This window comes from Macrobrachium rosenbergii, chromosome 18 (genome assembly GCF_040412425.1).
Source record: "Macrobrachium rosenbergii isolate ZJJX-2024 chromosome 18, ASM4041242v1, whole genome shotgun sequence".
Classification (NCBI taxonomy): domain Eukaryota; kingdom Metazoa; phylum Arthropoda; class Malacostraca; order Decapoda; family Palaemonidae; genus Macrobrachium; species Macrobrachium rosenbergii.
Genome location: NC_089758.1, coordinates 7518172 through 7532849, shown reverse-complemented (window position 1 = coordinate 7532849; position 14678 = coordinate 7518172). Strand labels below are relative to the sequence as shown.

At 38.2% G+C, this 14678-nt stretch overlaps 1 protein-coding gene across 6 annotated transcripts in view; it reads right to left on the bottom strand.

Annotated features, from left to right (window-relative positions):
- LOC136848078 (prostaglandin reductase 1-like) overlaps positions 1–14678 on the bottom strand; it is a 98579-nt gene that overhangs the window by 19535 nt on the left and 64366 nt on the right. For all 6 annotated transcript variants that reach the window (XM_067120262.1, XM_067120258.1, XM_067120257.1 and 3 more), the window contains exons 2-4: positions 9322–9439; positions 7123–7225; positions 3172–3360 (exon numbers count right to left, since the gene is read on the bottom strand). In XM_067120262.1, the coding sequence (XP_066976363.1) occupies positions 3172–3360; positions 7123–7225; positions 9322–9427 (398 nt within the window). In that variant the 5' untranslated portion in view covers positions 9428–9439. The remainder of the gene's footprint in view (positions 1–3171; positions 3361–7122; positions 7226–9321; positions 9440–14678) is intronic.

Genomic DNA, 14678 nt, shown 5'->3' with positions numbered 1-14678 from the left:
TACCTGGAATTCTCAACCTCACTAGTCTTACTTAGAATTCTCAACCTCATTAGCCCTATTTTCGCCAAAGTTTTTATTACACTGCTACCCCACTTTCTAGTGCTTCATTTTGTCGCGGGTTTTTGTGGAACACACTCACTTTTCCGCAGGGGAACTTTTGCTAATTCGTGGATTTTGTAAATAACATTACTACAGTGTAAGTACACTAAATTGTTTTTATCATAAAAATCTGTATTTAGTCACGAACACAATATGAAAAAATACAGTAATTACCGAATTAAGTGATAATTTTAATTGATTTTACCAATATATAAAGAAAACAGGACAACTTCAATACTATGCAAGAAAACAGCTTTACTTATGTATACAGGGGTAACTTGGTAGTTGTTCTTCTAGACATTAAATTTGTATTAAAGATTTAATTAATTTGTACTGAACATTTTATGGATATTTTGCTGTTTACATTAATATTAATATTTTAAAATTAGTAAATCATTGTTATAAGCATTTTAGGGGGTGAATATACTTAAGAGCAACAGTTGTAAAAGGGTACTAATCTAAGAGGACTTAAGGTGTTTTGGGTTGATGGTTTGGGGTGTATTTTCGTTTGAATTGACATTGAATTATTTTACTATGATAATTTAAAATTTTTTTTTTTTTAACTACTAAATTAGGCAGTGAACTTGTAAAATAGACAGTTACAGTAATAGCTCCACCTTACACGATTCGAGTTGCACGAATTCACAGACATGCAAACTTTTCACTGGAACCTAACTGGCATACACAATTTTTTCACAGACACGCAAAATTTGCAAAATCCTCGAGAAACCCTGCAGAGGTGTCTGTTTAATTTTTGAAGTATTATGTTAGTTTAGTTATAAATGATTTGTTTAACCAGACCTCTGAACCCTTTTAGGGTTCTTCTGAAGTATTATCTAAGTTTTCATGCTTTTATGTGTAAAATTTATATTTCTATTTTTGTACATAAATACTGTATACTACCACCATACTTTAGTTAAAATGCAGTACAATCAATCAAAATCACAAAACAGCTGTGATGTAAACATTCTCTCTCTCTCTCTCTCTTCCATGTTATTCCCTCTGTCTCCATAACATTTCATAAATAATTTAACTCTTGATATTTTAAATAAGGACAAACCTCTCTCTCTCTCTCTCTGTGTGTGTGTGTAACAATTCATAAATAATCTCTCTCTCTCTCTCTCTCTCTCTCTCTCTCTCTCTCTCTCTCTCTCTCTCTCTCTCTCTCTCTCTCTCTCTCTAACATACTTCATAAATATGTTTTCTTTATTTTATTTTAACTGTGACATAAGTTTGAAAATGGCATTGAATTAAATACAGGTATTTGGCATTTATAACAAGTTGCATTTCCGTGGTTGGTTCTGGAACCTATCCCACAAAAAAGTGGGGAGCACTGTCATTACAAAATCTTTTCATATACAAAATAAACTTACAAATTTCTCAAAAACTGAATTTCTTATATACCTTAGTTTCCTATAAAGGTTGTCTCAAGACTAAAATTGACACCTTCAAGATAACAGTTTTACATGTCATGCATAAAACCATAGTGAGAATTTCTAGTCTATCAATCATGAAATGGTAAATGATTCAATTTTTATCATAAATTATTCAATTTTTTAGTTACCTTCAGGCAGAATAATTAATAACAATACAAAAAGGCCATGGAATAAAGTTGGATACAAAAATTTTATTACTACTCAATGCCATCCAAGAAAACATTCAACCATCTCAGAGAATACACAACAATTTGTTTGGGTAGTTCTCTCTCTCATCTCTTGCATTAAACCTTTGCCAAAATGACTCTCTTTCAACAGTCATTTTGATGACTCTGTTTTAAATTTAGCTTTTACTCCCATTAACACTTAATACCTGACCTGTTTAGGTAATTCCATCCCCTGAAACTTGTAAAAGTTAACAATCATAAGGTTTATTTAGAATTCAGTGAGTACATTTCATATGATGACAGATTCTACATCTCCAATCCATCATTGTGAACAAGAATGTGTAAGTCAGAATACCGGGTCAAGAAAAAAGTATTCCTCAAACTATACAGGCACGACGGTTCCGATCGACGTTCGAGGTTCGACGCTTTTCAAATATATTCATCAAAAATTATTTCCGGCTTCGACGCATGTTCGAGGGTTCTGACGCGTAAATCGCGCCGATCCGACAGAAGAAATATGGCCCCAAAACGGCAGAATAATCATAATTTGAAGGTTTTTTGATGTAAAACTCAATAATAATGCAGTTTACGTCGTTTTCAATGCACCCAGAGCATTAAAAGTAAGGTTTTCTTATGATTTTTGACGATTTTCGACGATTTTCCGGCTTACGACGATTTTCAGGTTACGACGCGGCGCAAGAACGGAACCCCCGTCGTAAACCGGGGACCGCCTGTATACCTCCTCAAAAAACAGAAAAAATAATAAAAAATTAGAAAAAGAATAGAAAGTCAGGTGACTAAGTCAATCAATCACATTTGTCTCTATAAATGTAGAACTCACAGAATCTCTAATTTTTAAAAGTAGATCTCTTGTAACAAAGTATGATGTCAAATAACACCAACATACAGCTTTTATCATTACAGGCAGTCCCCAACTAACGGCAGGGGGTTCTGTTCCCATCCAAGGGCTGCTAACCGAAAATCACCAATAATTATGGTAATAAATGGCGTTTACGACATTGTAAGCACCAATAAACAGCTTACTGGTGCTGATAAACTGTTTACCGATGCCAACAAACCGCTTAACAATGTCAAATATTGTTTACTGTTGCTGAAAATCTGGTTAACGACATTGTTAGCCAAGCGCCATAAAACTGAAATGCCATTAACTGACACCACCGACAAGCGAGGACTGCCTGTACCTGCCTAAATTTTCTGGAAGCAAATGTTAAGTAAAGGTACCATAGTACAGTAGGAAAGATTGTCATGAAAAATGCATACTCTGTGAATGATAAAATTATGAACTTTGAAATAATAAGACTAATATTGTCCTGACTTACTTGATAATTTTATTGAACCAATGAATAAAGCATCTATCAAAAGGCCCTGGCTTGACAATCTGAAGCCATGAGAAAGTACATAATGATAATAATGTGATACAAAAGTGTATACAAGGTTTTATTACTTACCCAGGCATTCCTAAAGCCCCTAAACTTAAGCTTCGAGGTAGACCATGATAGTCAGGAAGCCGGAAACATCCACCAAAATAAGAGGAACTTTCCAAACTCTCTTTCTTTAATAAAGTATGTGTGCGCCATCCAGTGTTATGAACTAGATATGAACCTTCAGGCCACTCACTGTTCCTGCTTTCAATGACCCTGACAAAAAAAAATAGAAAATATAAAACATTTTTATATAGAAATTTTTATAATAATCTATTTTTTAAATACAGACCTGTATATTAAGATAGCTGTATTCCCCACACTGGGCAGGACAATCGTGTGTGAAAACAAAAAATTACTAGGACTCTCTAGTTTGAAGCCATCCCTGTCAGGTGATTCAAGCATGTACTGTTTTCAATTCAGTTTTTTCTGTCCACATGAGCAGGGGGGGGGAATACATAATAGAGAGTACAGAAAATAAATTTCCTGATAAAAATTTTCATTTCTGAAATGAATCTTACCTTTCTATTATAATATCCAATTTGCACAAGGAATAAAAGGTGGTGGGGAAAAAGGTGCAAGGACAAGTAATAACCCCCAAGAAAATAAAATTCCACCAAGAATAAGACTTCTTATCTAATGATTAGTATCCATCTGCTCGTACTGTTGCCAGGAGAGGACTAATTCATTGGCTGCAAGGATCCCTGAATGATGCTGGAGGATCCTTTTAAGGGGTACACTCCCATTCTTATGAAAGTGGGAATGAAAGTCCTTGTGCCTAAGCCAGCAGAACAAAGACAGTAGATAACTGAAGGCTCTTACCTATCTCAAAATAGGTCCCTAGTCCTTGCCCAAAGAGACAGCACTGGACATAGGAAGGATTTTTCCCCATCTGGCACAAAAGAGGAGAGACTGGGGATGTTAAAAAAAAAAAACGAGGAAGAGCCAGAGACTTTATATTAATTCTCTGTCCGGAAGGGAGGCAAAAAGGAAAGGACTGTTCCTTGGTAAGTTAAGCCCACATTGTCTGAGGCCTGGGGTTCAACTTTAAAAACAGTCCTAATCATCAAATCTTTTAGGAAGGCTGGGCTTAAGGATTTAAATGAAGGCATACTTTAATACTTCAGCTTATATTAAGTCCCAGCCTAGTGGTTTAATCAGAGATTTAGGAATTTAGATTTGAGAAGCAGAATGCTTCCTTAATGTCTAGGTTAGAAGAGATATCCAACAATACCCCTTACTAGCACGAACAGATAAACCTTTAGTATAACATAAAGGAATAAAGATAAGGAGTAGGAAATCCTCCTGAAAAAGCACCAAGCTCTCAAGACTGACCATCAGCGCTGGTACAGTGTATTAGCTGATTGCCTTCTGGAATTAACGACAGATTCTATGCACTCCTTAGGAAAAACTCCTTGCTTGCAAGAGACAATCGAGCATCTCCACATGGTCAGCTGAAGCATGAAGAGGTTTTGGCAAAACCTCATGCACCCAGGCCCTATTAGAAGATCCTTCTTAGTAGGAAGGTCTAGGGCAGTCTATCATCTGAGACAGAAAGTCTTGGAACCATTACCTGAATGGCAACATGGAGTCATCAAAGTCCTGCATGAATTCACAGTTAGCCAGATTTTGTCAGAACTTTTTGAATTAGAGCCAAAGGGGTAAAAGCATAGAGGTCCAGATAAGACCAGTCCAATAGCATGCATCTACTGCCCAAGCTTTTGGACCCTGAACCAGCAAGCAAAAGTTGAACCTCATGACAAAGAGATCCAGAACTTGATCCTTCCTGCTCAGCTAATAGGCCACAATGTTTATTTCCAGGCAGAATTGAGGAAAAGAGAAACGTGCCTTCCTTCCTCTCAGGTGAAAATGCTGCTTTGATCAAGAACAAAACTTTAGGTTTTTGTCCCTACATAACTGCTTAGGTAAGCATTTTTCCAATGCAAAAAGGATCTTTCTACTTGGTAAGCATCTTCAGTCTATTTATGTGTCACTCCCATTCCTCCACAGACCAAACCCCTGACACATCTGCCTGCTGCAACCACACCCCAATCTTGGGTCAACACTCAGTCGACACCTCTGAATACCATGTGACGTCTGGCCTCTTCAACTGGAGGCAGGCACTGCAACAGACAAGGCCAATGATTCCACCATCTCAAGGACTTTCTAAATTCCTGGAGACCATTTTGCAGCCTGCCCATTATTTGTTTTATTCAGCTGTGGCTATAACCTGCAGCTTTAACTTAGTGGTACTCTTTCTTAACACCCCCATCAAGTGAAAATTGAGAATTGGTAAGTTTTAACAACTTTACAACTTTAATGCAACTCTTAATAAATGATCTACAGTTACAGTAAATGACATCAGCAATCAGCTGTTTCTCAAGTCGGTTGTTTATGTCAGTACAAGTTTAGTCCTTTATCCAGAATTCTAAAAACCAGAATTTTCTAGTGAAGGACAGAGCATCATCAAAAGGAGATAGACTACTGACCCGGATAAGCTGTTACACCGACAGATATCCATTTGCAAGTCAAATAATAGTAGTATTGAGAATCATAATTTTAATAAGACTGTTGTTGTACACTAACCGATCATATTGCATGTATTATTCCCATATCATAATATAAGCAGTCCTCAGTTATCAGCAGGCACAGTTATCGGCATTCCGGTTTTTCGGCACTTGTCTAGTGACGAAAATTGGTGATTTTTGGCGCCAATATGCGCCAATTTCCGCTTATTGGCGCCGATAATCGCGTACTGGCACCAACCTATACACGACTCAAGCCAGGTTGGACAGAGGAGACAACAAGCACAACTACTTCCTCCACGCAACACACCACCCTTCCCTGTACCCCGAAAAAACGAGGGGAGCATCACAGAGTTATGGCTAGGGTATGGCTAAAGGGGTAGGAAAACTGAAAACAAATGATTCGTTGAGTGGTAAGCAAGTACAACAAGGGTAAATTCCAAACCTATATTCCTAAGATACGTGCTACATCAGATATCAACCCCACACCTCATATCCTGAACAATTTGGGGAGGTTTAAGTGGTGATGGAAAATGTCTAGAGGGAAAAGGATTAATAAGTACAACGGAAGTGGAAAAGAGCTATTCTGACATCGCAAAAACTAGAAAAGCTCTTACTTCAAAAACTAGAAAAGCTCCTCCTACAAAAACTAGAAAAGCTCCTACTTCAAAAACTAGAAAAGCTCCTACTTCAAAAACTAGAAAAGCTCCTACTTCAAAAATTAGAAAAGCTCCTACTTTAAAAACCAGAAAAGCTCCTATTTCAAACTAGAAAAGCTTATACTTCAAAAACTAGAAACACTCCTACTGTACTTCAAAAACTAGAACACTCCTACTTCTATCCTAGCTTAAGAAAAATCCCACTGCATCTTTTCATTTCTTATCAATTTCTCACTTCTCTTACAATTCAAAAAATTATTCAAAACATCATCAGGCTAATCAGCACAGTGAATGCAACGGTCATTGAATGAACAATCCTTTTTACTACGTTTACTGTAAGCTCAAATCAAGGGCATCATAGGCTAAAGAGTAAGGCAGGTATTACACTCTCTTACCTTACATACCCAAAGTCTTGTTATCTTCCAGAATTTACACACTACATAGCAGACAAAACCAATTCATATCAAACCATATTAAAATCGGCAACGAAAATGTAAACAACACACTCCAATACGTACTTACGGGTTCAGCAACACCGAAAAACTGAATGGAAAACAATAGACTCTCAAACCACCCGAAGGGATGGGTTAATAAACAGTTCAAATTTAACGACCCCATTAATTTTTTTAGTTTTCACATACTATCGTCCTCCCACCTGACACAGAGAATACAGTATTCATAATGAGAGGTAAGAATTTCAAGAATCAAAATTTACAGATTAAGAAGCTGTACATATTATCAATTTCAAATACACTGTATATTACTATATAAAATGTTATAATAGTCTAACTCACCGGCATACTGCTGTGCCAGTCATGACAGTGTCAAGTTCAATTTGTCTTGCTCGGTACCTCAAGTATGGATCAACACTTACATATTCTGCTGCAGCAATAACTTCTGAAAAGATAAAGCATATGGAAAGGCATTAGAAAATGAAGTTTTGAATCAAAAAATTCTAAATTTACAATACTGTATTTGATTATGGAGTCTTCTATGTAACAAAAGATATGTTATTTCTGATCTACAGTCACAGGCATTTTACAAGCTTCCTATTTCATATAACATTTGCAGTATTCCCTAGATTATACGGGCCTCCATCATCCGACACCACCAGACCGGGGACCTAAGATACTGTATATGTGAGTATACTGCATATATAAATAAAAAAAAAACACTGATGGTTGGCAATATTGTGCAGCCTACAGAAATGTTTGTAACACTGCTTACACTTGCAGGGAGACTGAGAAAGGGTTTGGAGAGTGTGGGAGGCCTGGAGAATTCTCTAAGGCGAGGGGCGAGGTCGGATGCCTGGACGAAATGGGAAGGGGGCATGAAGGTAAGTGCAGCAGGGAAGCAGTTTCCCTGAATGGGAGGGGGTAGGAATACAATGTGGGATGGGTGAGAGGGGTAGGCAGGCATCTGACTTCACTAGAGCATTTTTTATTCAATGTTTTTACGTTTATGCTTATTCAACATTTGCATTTGTTCAAAGGATAAGTACATTACTGTACTCTATCTTGTAATGAAATACATCAAGCACAAAACAAAAAATAAGAGATACTGGAGAGAGAGAGAAAGAGAGAGAGAAAATGAGGTATCACTTACATTGAAGCCTATGATATATGCACTCTTTCCAGTTTTTTTATTTTTATTGTACACTACATGTACTCACACTTTTGTTTTAACTGCATTTTCTAATTTCTTATTTTTACATCCCAAAAGAAACAATCAATATCCCCTAGCGTGTGTTTAAGATACGTAAGTCCGCACACATTCCTCTGCTTCGGGTGATGGCATCAAGACGAGTTATCAATACCACAGCGTGTTAAATATTTGCATTTCAAATATCTTGACATAATTTGAGATGAAATATCAATTGACAAAATATCCTCTTGTGTACTGTTATATGAGTACTAATCATACTTAGGAGTCAACTAAACTTGTAATGAAAGGGTACTGTACAATAAATCAAGAAAAAAAAACATACACGAGCACACAAGCAAGAGGGGTAGAGAGAGATACAGTAAACACCCATATTCGCAGTCTCACAATTCGCGGACTCACGTTGCAGCGACTCACAAATTTTTTGAAAGAATTTTCAGGAGTTTTCTATTTTTTGTATGATTTTTTATTTTTGTTGCTAATGTGTCACTATTTCCTTCCACTACTAACTGTTATTTGTTTCTTCCCCACAGATATAGAAGCTTGCCATTCAGGTAAGCTTCTTAATGGTGAGCTTCATAAGTGATTATCCTAATTAACTGTAAGACCTCCTAGGGACTACTGGAGCTTGTATGACTTCAGGTGAGTTTGGAATTTCTTGGGTTTGGGGGAGTGGAACACTCTGGAACACCGATTCCCAGATTCCAACTTATCAAGCAGGGCAGACAAGGTACTAACTAACTCCTTTACAAACTCTACAGTATTGATGGGTTTCCTGTCTAGTGATGACACCAAGCACCCTTACAACCAAATCTTCTACTTACTGGTGCATTAACTCATTTTAACACTGAGGACATTTTTGTTTCCAAGGCTCATATACTATACTGTACTGTGAAGTACTGTAACTAGACAAGGTCTTGAATAATGGTCATAAATCCTTTTAATATTGTATTATGTATACATTTTTAAAAGAATCAACTTATTCCATTATTGTTTTACACCAGAACAGATCAGTTAGTCTTGCATTCTGAAGGAATTCACTATTCACAAATTACCAAGAGCTGCTGCTCGGGAAAGCACATCAGTGAATACTAAATGTCAGTAATTCTAAGTTTATAATGAATAAAAAGGAAGTTAGGCAGCCTGGTACTTGATCTACCTTGGGGTTCTTTATCTCAATTGTACTTCATCTTTATTAGAAAAGTTTTTAGCCTAAACATTCTTCTGCATATTATTTAAGCATCCTCATCATTTAATCCTTCACTTCTTACCAAACGAAATACAGTAAAAATACAGTACAAAAAAAATGCCAAAAAACTACACAAACCTACCTCCATCCCCACAAGGTGGAAGCTGTTCCTCTTTCAGTGTGAAGTCATCTTTCCTAGGGAACCCCTCAGGTCTTCTTGTCAGATACCATACTCTACTAACAACCATTATTGCTCTCTTCTGAAAATGATTCACAGAAATACATAAAACTGCACCTGTAAAGTCTGAGGGTACTACAAGTACATACTATATACCAAAAATTCTACAGAGCACTTAGGCACTGTGTAAAACAGCCTCATGCATCAAGACCATGAATTAATTTAATATACAAGGCTTACTGGATACAGCTGACCCCACCTATTCGCGGTTATGGATTCACGGACTCACCTATGTACTCGCATATTTCTCAACGGAACATATATACAATTATTAGAAGAAAATTCGCCCGTTTGCCGTATTTTTCAGAGAAAAATTCACAGATTACTGTATTTTCATATCATTTTCATGACTATATGCACCTTTTGTGATAAAACTGTTAAAACACTCAGGTATAAACAATTTTTTATTGTTTTTTGGTCTCATAAGCATTTTTAGAGCGGTTTTAAGTATTTGCAGATTTTAGCTATTCATGGGGGGCAGTTGTATGCATCCCCCACAAATACCGGGAGAGGACTGTGCTCTTACTTCAATATTTGAAAAGGCAATGGGCTATGGTTTTATGACTTTTGACACTTTAGCTCTAGAAGAGGATGAGAGAAGGCCCTAAAATAGGGATGAACTTCACTTTTCAATAACCTCCTCCTTTTAAGCTTGGTCCAAAGATATACAAGCCAAGCTCAATCACTAAATTTCTAACTTATTTTAACAAAGATTTTTCTGGCTATCTACTTCACTGTACATTGCTATTACCATCAACCTATAATGAGAGCTATGGCTTACTAATTGCCAAGTTGCCAGTCAGTAATCTGACAAGCCTACTGGAGCCCAACTCTATTATGTTTATCCTATGTCCTCTTCTGAAAATGTTACGTGACACATTTTACTTGAAGTTTAAGTAAGCCAGGGTCCTAATATAATAAAGTAGAAATGAAAAAAAAATACAGAAGTAAAAAATTAGGCCAACATTAAAATCATCTTTTGCTTTGTCTCCATACTGCTAATGAAAATAATACACAGTAAAGTAAAAAAAAAATAACTTTAAATAGTGCAAACCGAAAATACTATACTGTGCCTTTTTCCTACACATACAAACCTGAGTTTTCATGTAAGAATGTACCTTTGATGAAAGCTTATTCGGTCACTGCATGGTAACAAGGTACAGTACATAGTTAACTTGAGGCAGGTGGGTGAAGAGATGGAGAAACTACCCACTCACTTGGATAAAAATTGCACCCATTTATTTCTTTGGCAACAGGGCAAATTTAGGGTGCATTTGAGGTGGGATATTGATGAAAGATGAGATTTTCACTTCTAATAGAAATGCAAATCATCTTGAACTTGCAACTTCCTCCTAAGGGAATACAAACATTTGTCTTTCATACTGGCAGACACACCCAGGAGGGAGATCCTGTCCAGATACAGTGACTGGTATTGACCTTCCCTTCCAAGTTGAAATGTAACTACCTATACATACTGGCTTGTTGTGTTGAAGACAGCAGGGCCCTATACCACAATATGGCCTGTTTATAACCTTAATCTAGGAAACTAGGGGAAGTTATGGTTTCCTGTGTGGGATGGGAAGACTGTCTTGGAAGGTGGTATATTATTGGAAAATCCTACACAAACATGCTCTATTCCCCCCCCCCCACACCCACCATTCTCCCTTGTAAAAAGAGAGATGGAAGAAATCACACCTTATTTTTAAAAAAAAACAGAGATTAGAAGCACTTTGCTACTATACAACAACTGGCCCAACCAATGAGATTACAGCCACTGGCCACTGGGTGGAAGATAAGAGAGGGGGAAGAATACCCGTTATTTTTCATCTGATCTTTTTTCATCATAAACCATAGACGAGCTGCTGTTCTGTCCTAGCAGATCTCAAGCAGCCATACAACTTACTGAGCAGCTATCATAGGTCCTAAGAAGAAAGTATCCTGGGACTTAGGCACAAAAAACTGTAGGTGGTTTGACACCTACAAATACCTGCCCTCCACATCTGTAACATGTTCCTCATGAGTGCTAACAACAGAACAATGGCCCTAACTTAGTAACTCCTGCCATCTCTAAGCACTTTAAAATAAAAATAAACATTTTTAATAGAGGAGAATCACTCCTACGGAGAAAGGTTGTCTAAGACTCTCCCCTGGGCCCTCCTTGTTAAAAGGGAGAGGGGAAGGAGATGTACTACATGATGGAGCTCAAGATTGGATGCTCAATGTGTAGTTACTTGTATTTAGTCTCATCCCAGCTTATACTTCAGGCGACATACTGCTCCAAGGAGGAGGAAGGGAAGGAAGAAGCTCCAGCTGCTTTACAAAGGTCCCAAGGTGAAGGTATCCAAGGAATTGTGGGCAATGTCGCTCAGGTAGCATGGGGTGAAGGTGTCTGCCATCGCAAGATGCCCTCCTTGCATGGCAAAGCTATAAGTTCCTCTGAAAGGCAAAAGACAGTCTCATTGCCACACCCAACTTCAAGGACTTGAGGAGTCATTCATGATTACCTCCAAGTCTGAAAAAGTGTGTTCCTAGATAATTCCTCCTTGTGCCTGCCTGTACAAACAAGAAGCCTCCACCACTGGATGAAGAGCACGGATCCCTTTCAGATAATAATTAATGGATTGTATAAGGCATAAAACATCTAATCCAATCAATGCCAACCAAGTCTCAGAGGGAGGGGATTGATAAGTTCTCACACATCTCATCAGGAACCAACAGATTCCAAGTCTCTGGCACAAACAAAGGAGAAAGAGAAAGAAACCCATCCCTCCAAGTGCCATATAGCTCCTCAACAGCTCCACAGCATAGCAAACTACCCTTTCATTCATCTGTAATGCAAACTTGCATGGTGCGAGAGAGACCATCCCACCTCGCTTGTTAGCACTGACACATGCCACAATGATTGTGTTGCTGCTTTGCACTACCAAGTGACCTATCAACGTTCCTGGAATACTAGCAATGCTGCCTGTATTTCCAGAACATTGATTTGCTCACGAGGTGTGTTCTGTGTCCACCAACCTGAAACAACAAAGCTTTCAGGTGTGTGGCAAAGCCCTTTTCCAATGCATCTGTGAACAGGTGCACTTTGAGTGGAGGCTGAATGACAGGAACCTTTTAGCAGGAGTTCCTCTAAACTCTTCAGGAGGAGGAAGAATTCAGAGGAACTCCCATTAGAAGATTCCTGTCATTCAGCCACCATGCTAGCTAGATCTTCCTTGATCTCATTCAAATCTATCAAAAGCATGAAGTTACTTACCCTGATGGAATCTAGCGCAGACCTTGCTGTTTCCATCTTGAAGTGAGTCTGCAACAAAATTCATTCAACAGCAAGAGCAGGCAGCTGCTGCTGAAAGCAGCATCATTTTATAGTATCAGGTTTAATACTGCTAAGTTTGCTAGAGTTTTATTTGGGCTAACACTAAACTGTGGGACAGTTTACTTAGTGCAGCTGTGGAATCTTCTAACCTCCAAATGTTTAAATGAGAGCAAATTCATCCCTACTTTCCAGTAACGTCTCCTGAATTCAGACGGCTCTGTCTTATTTTCCATTCCCTCATATTTATTCATTCATTGCCTTTTCCTATAACTTCTCTCTCTGCAGGTGATTTCCCAGGCTGATTTCCCTTTGAGTTTATAGTCAGCTGACTTTATCCATTATTGTTTTCAGTTGAATGACTTTATCCGTTATTGTTTTCAGTTGAATGACTTTATCCGTTATTGTTTTCAGTTGAATGACTTTATCCGTTATTGTTTTTTTGAATGACTTTATCCGTTATTGTTTTCAGTTGAATGACTTTATCCGTTATTGTTTTCAGTTGAATGACTTTATCCGTTATTGTTTTCAGTTGAATGACTTTATCCGTTATTGTTTTCAGTTGAATGACTTTATCCGTTATTGTTTTCAGTTGAATGACTTTATCCGTTATTGTTTTCAGTTGAATGACTTTATCCGTTATTGTTTTCAGTTACTTTATGTTATTTTCAGTTGAATGACTTTATTTATCTTTATCCGTTATTATTTTATTGACTTTTTATTGTTTTCAGTTGAATGACTTTAATGACTTTATCCGTTATTGTTTATTGTTTTCCGTTATTGTTTTCAGTTGAATGACTTTATCCGTTATTGTTTTAGTTGAATGACTTTTCCGTTATTGTTTTCAGTTGAAGACTTTATCCGTTATTGTTTTCAGTTGAATGACTTTTGTTTATCCGTTATTTTTCAGTTGAATGACTTTATGACAGTTGAAGACTTTATCCGTTATTGTTTTCAGTTGAATGACTTTATCCGTTATTGTTTTCAGTTGAAGACTTAAAGAAAAACAAAAGACCACCTCCTGCCACCAACCACCTTCTCTGATGACCGGTCTACAGCCCCTAGTCACTCTACATGGATGAGGTAACTGTAAAACCCTGGATACCTGTCCTCTGCAACACAGTGCCACTCTCCATCACCGCTTACACATCCGCCAACAGGGATAGAGGTTTTGGGGAATATGGAGGGTAAGACAGGAACAATATCAGTGCCTGAGCGAGGGAAGGGTGGAGGTCCTTGAAGGGAATCTTGTAGACATCCACGAAGAATACCCAGGACTCCACCCCCTGCCTCTACCATTTTGCCCAGTGGCCAGACAGGCATCCTTCAACTTGTGGTAGCAGAGGGAGGACCACCACCCTCAGCAACCTCCTCCTCTCTTCTTCCCCTTCCCTTCTTTCCTAGTATAGTTGGGGAGGACGACTAAAGGGCTGGAAAGACTCCCCTCCTTTCCTAGAGGAAGAAGACTGACCTACTGGTCTGAGTTTAGGAGGAACAGGCTTCTTCCCAACCTCAGATCTTACGGCTGCGACCAAAAGCTTCTTGGTGTCTTTCAAACCCTCGGTGGGGGCAATCAATGGATTCCACTGTCCCCTGACTGATCTCTTTTCCACCACTGCCCCCATGTGACCCTTGAGAAATGGTAATGGAATGCCCAATACCAAACTGTTCCTGAGTAAGGCACTACTCTCCTGAGATACTTTATCAAGAGAAGAGGGACAAAACTGTGTCTCCCCCCCACCACCATATCAGAGAGAAGTTACACCAAAAGGTTGGCACTTTAATGTAAGAGGAATGAAAATGCCTTTCCTTCCGACACTTGCAACCTGAATTTTGCCCTTTTATCATCTGATGAAACACCAATCATGGTGAAGTGTGCCAACATGTTCAACCCAAGGTCGAGCTACAAGGCAGCCTGGAGGGAAGCCACATCATCAGCCTTTAGGGC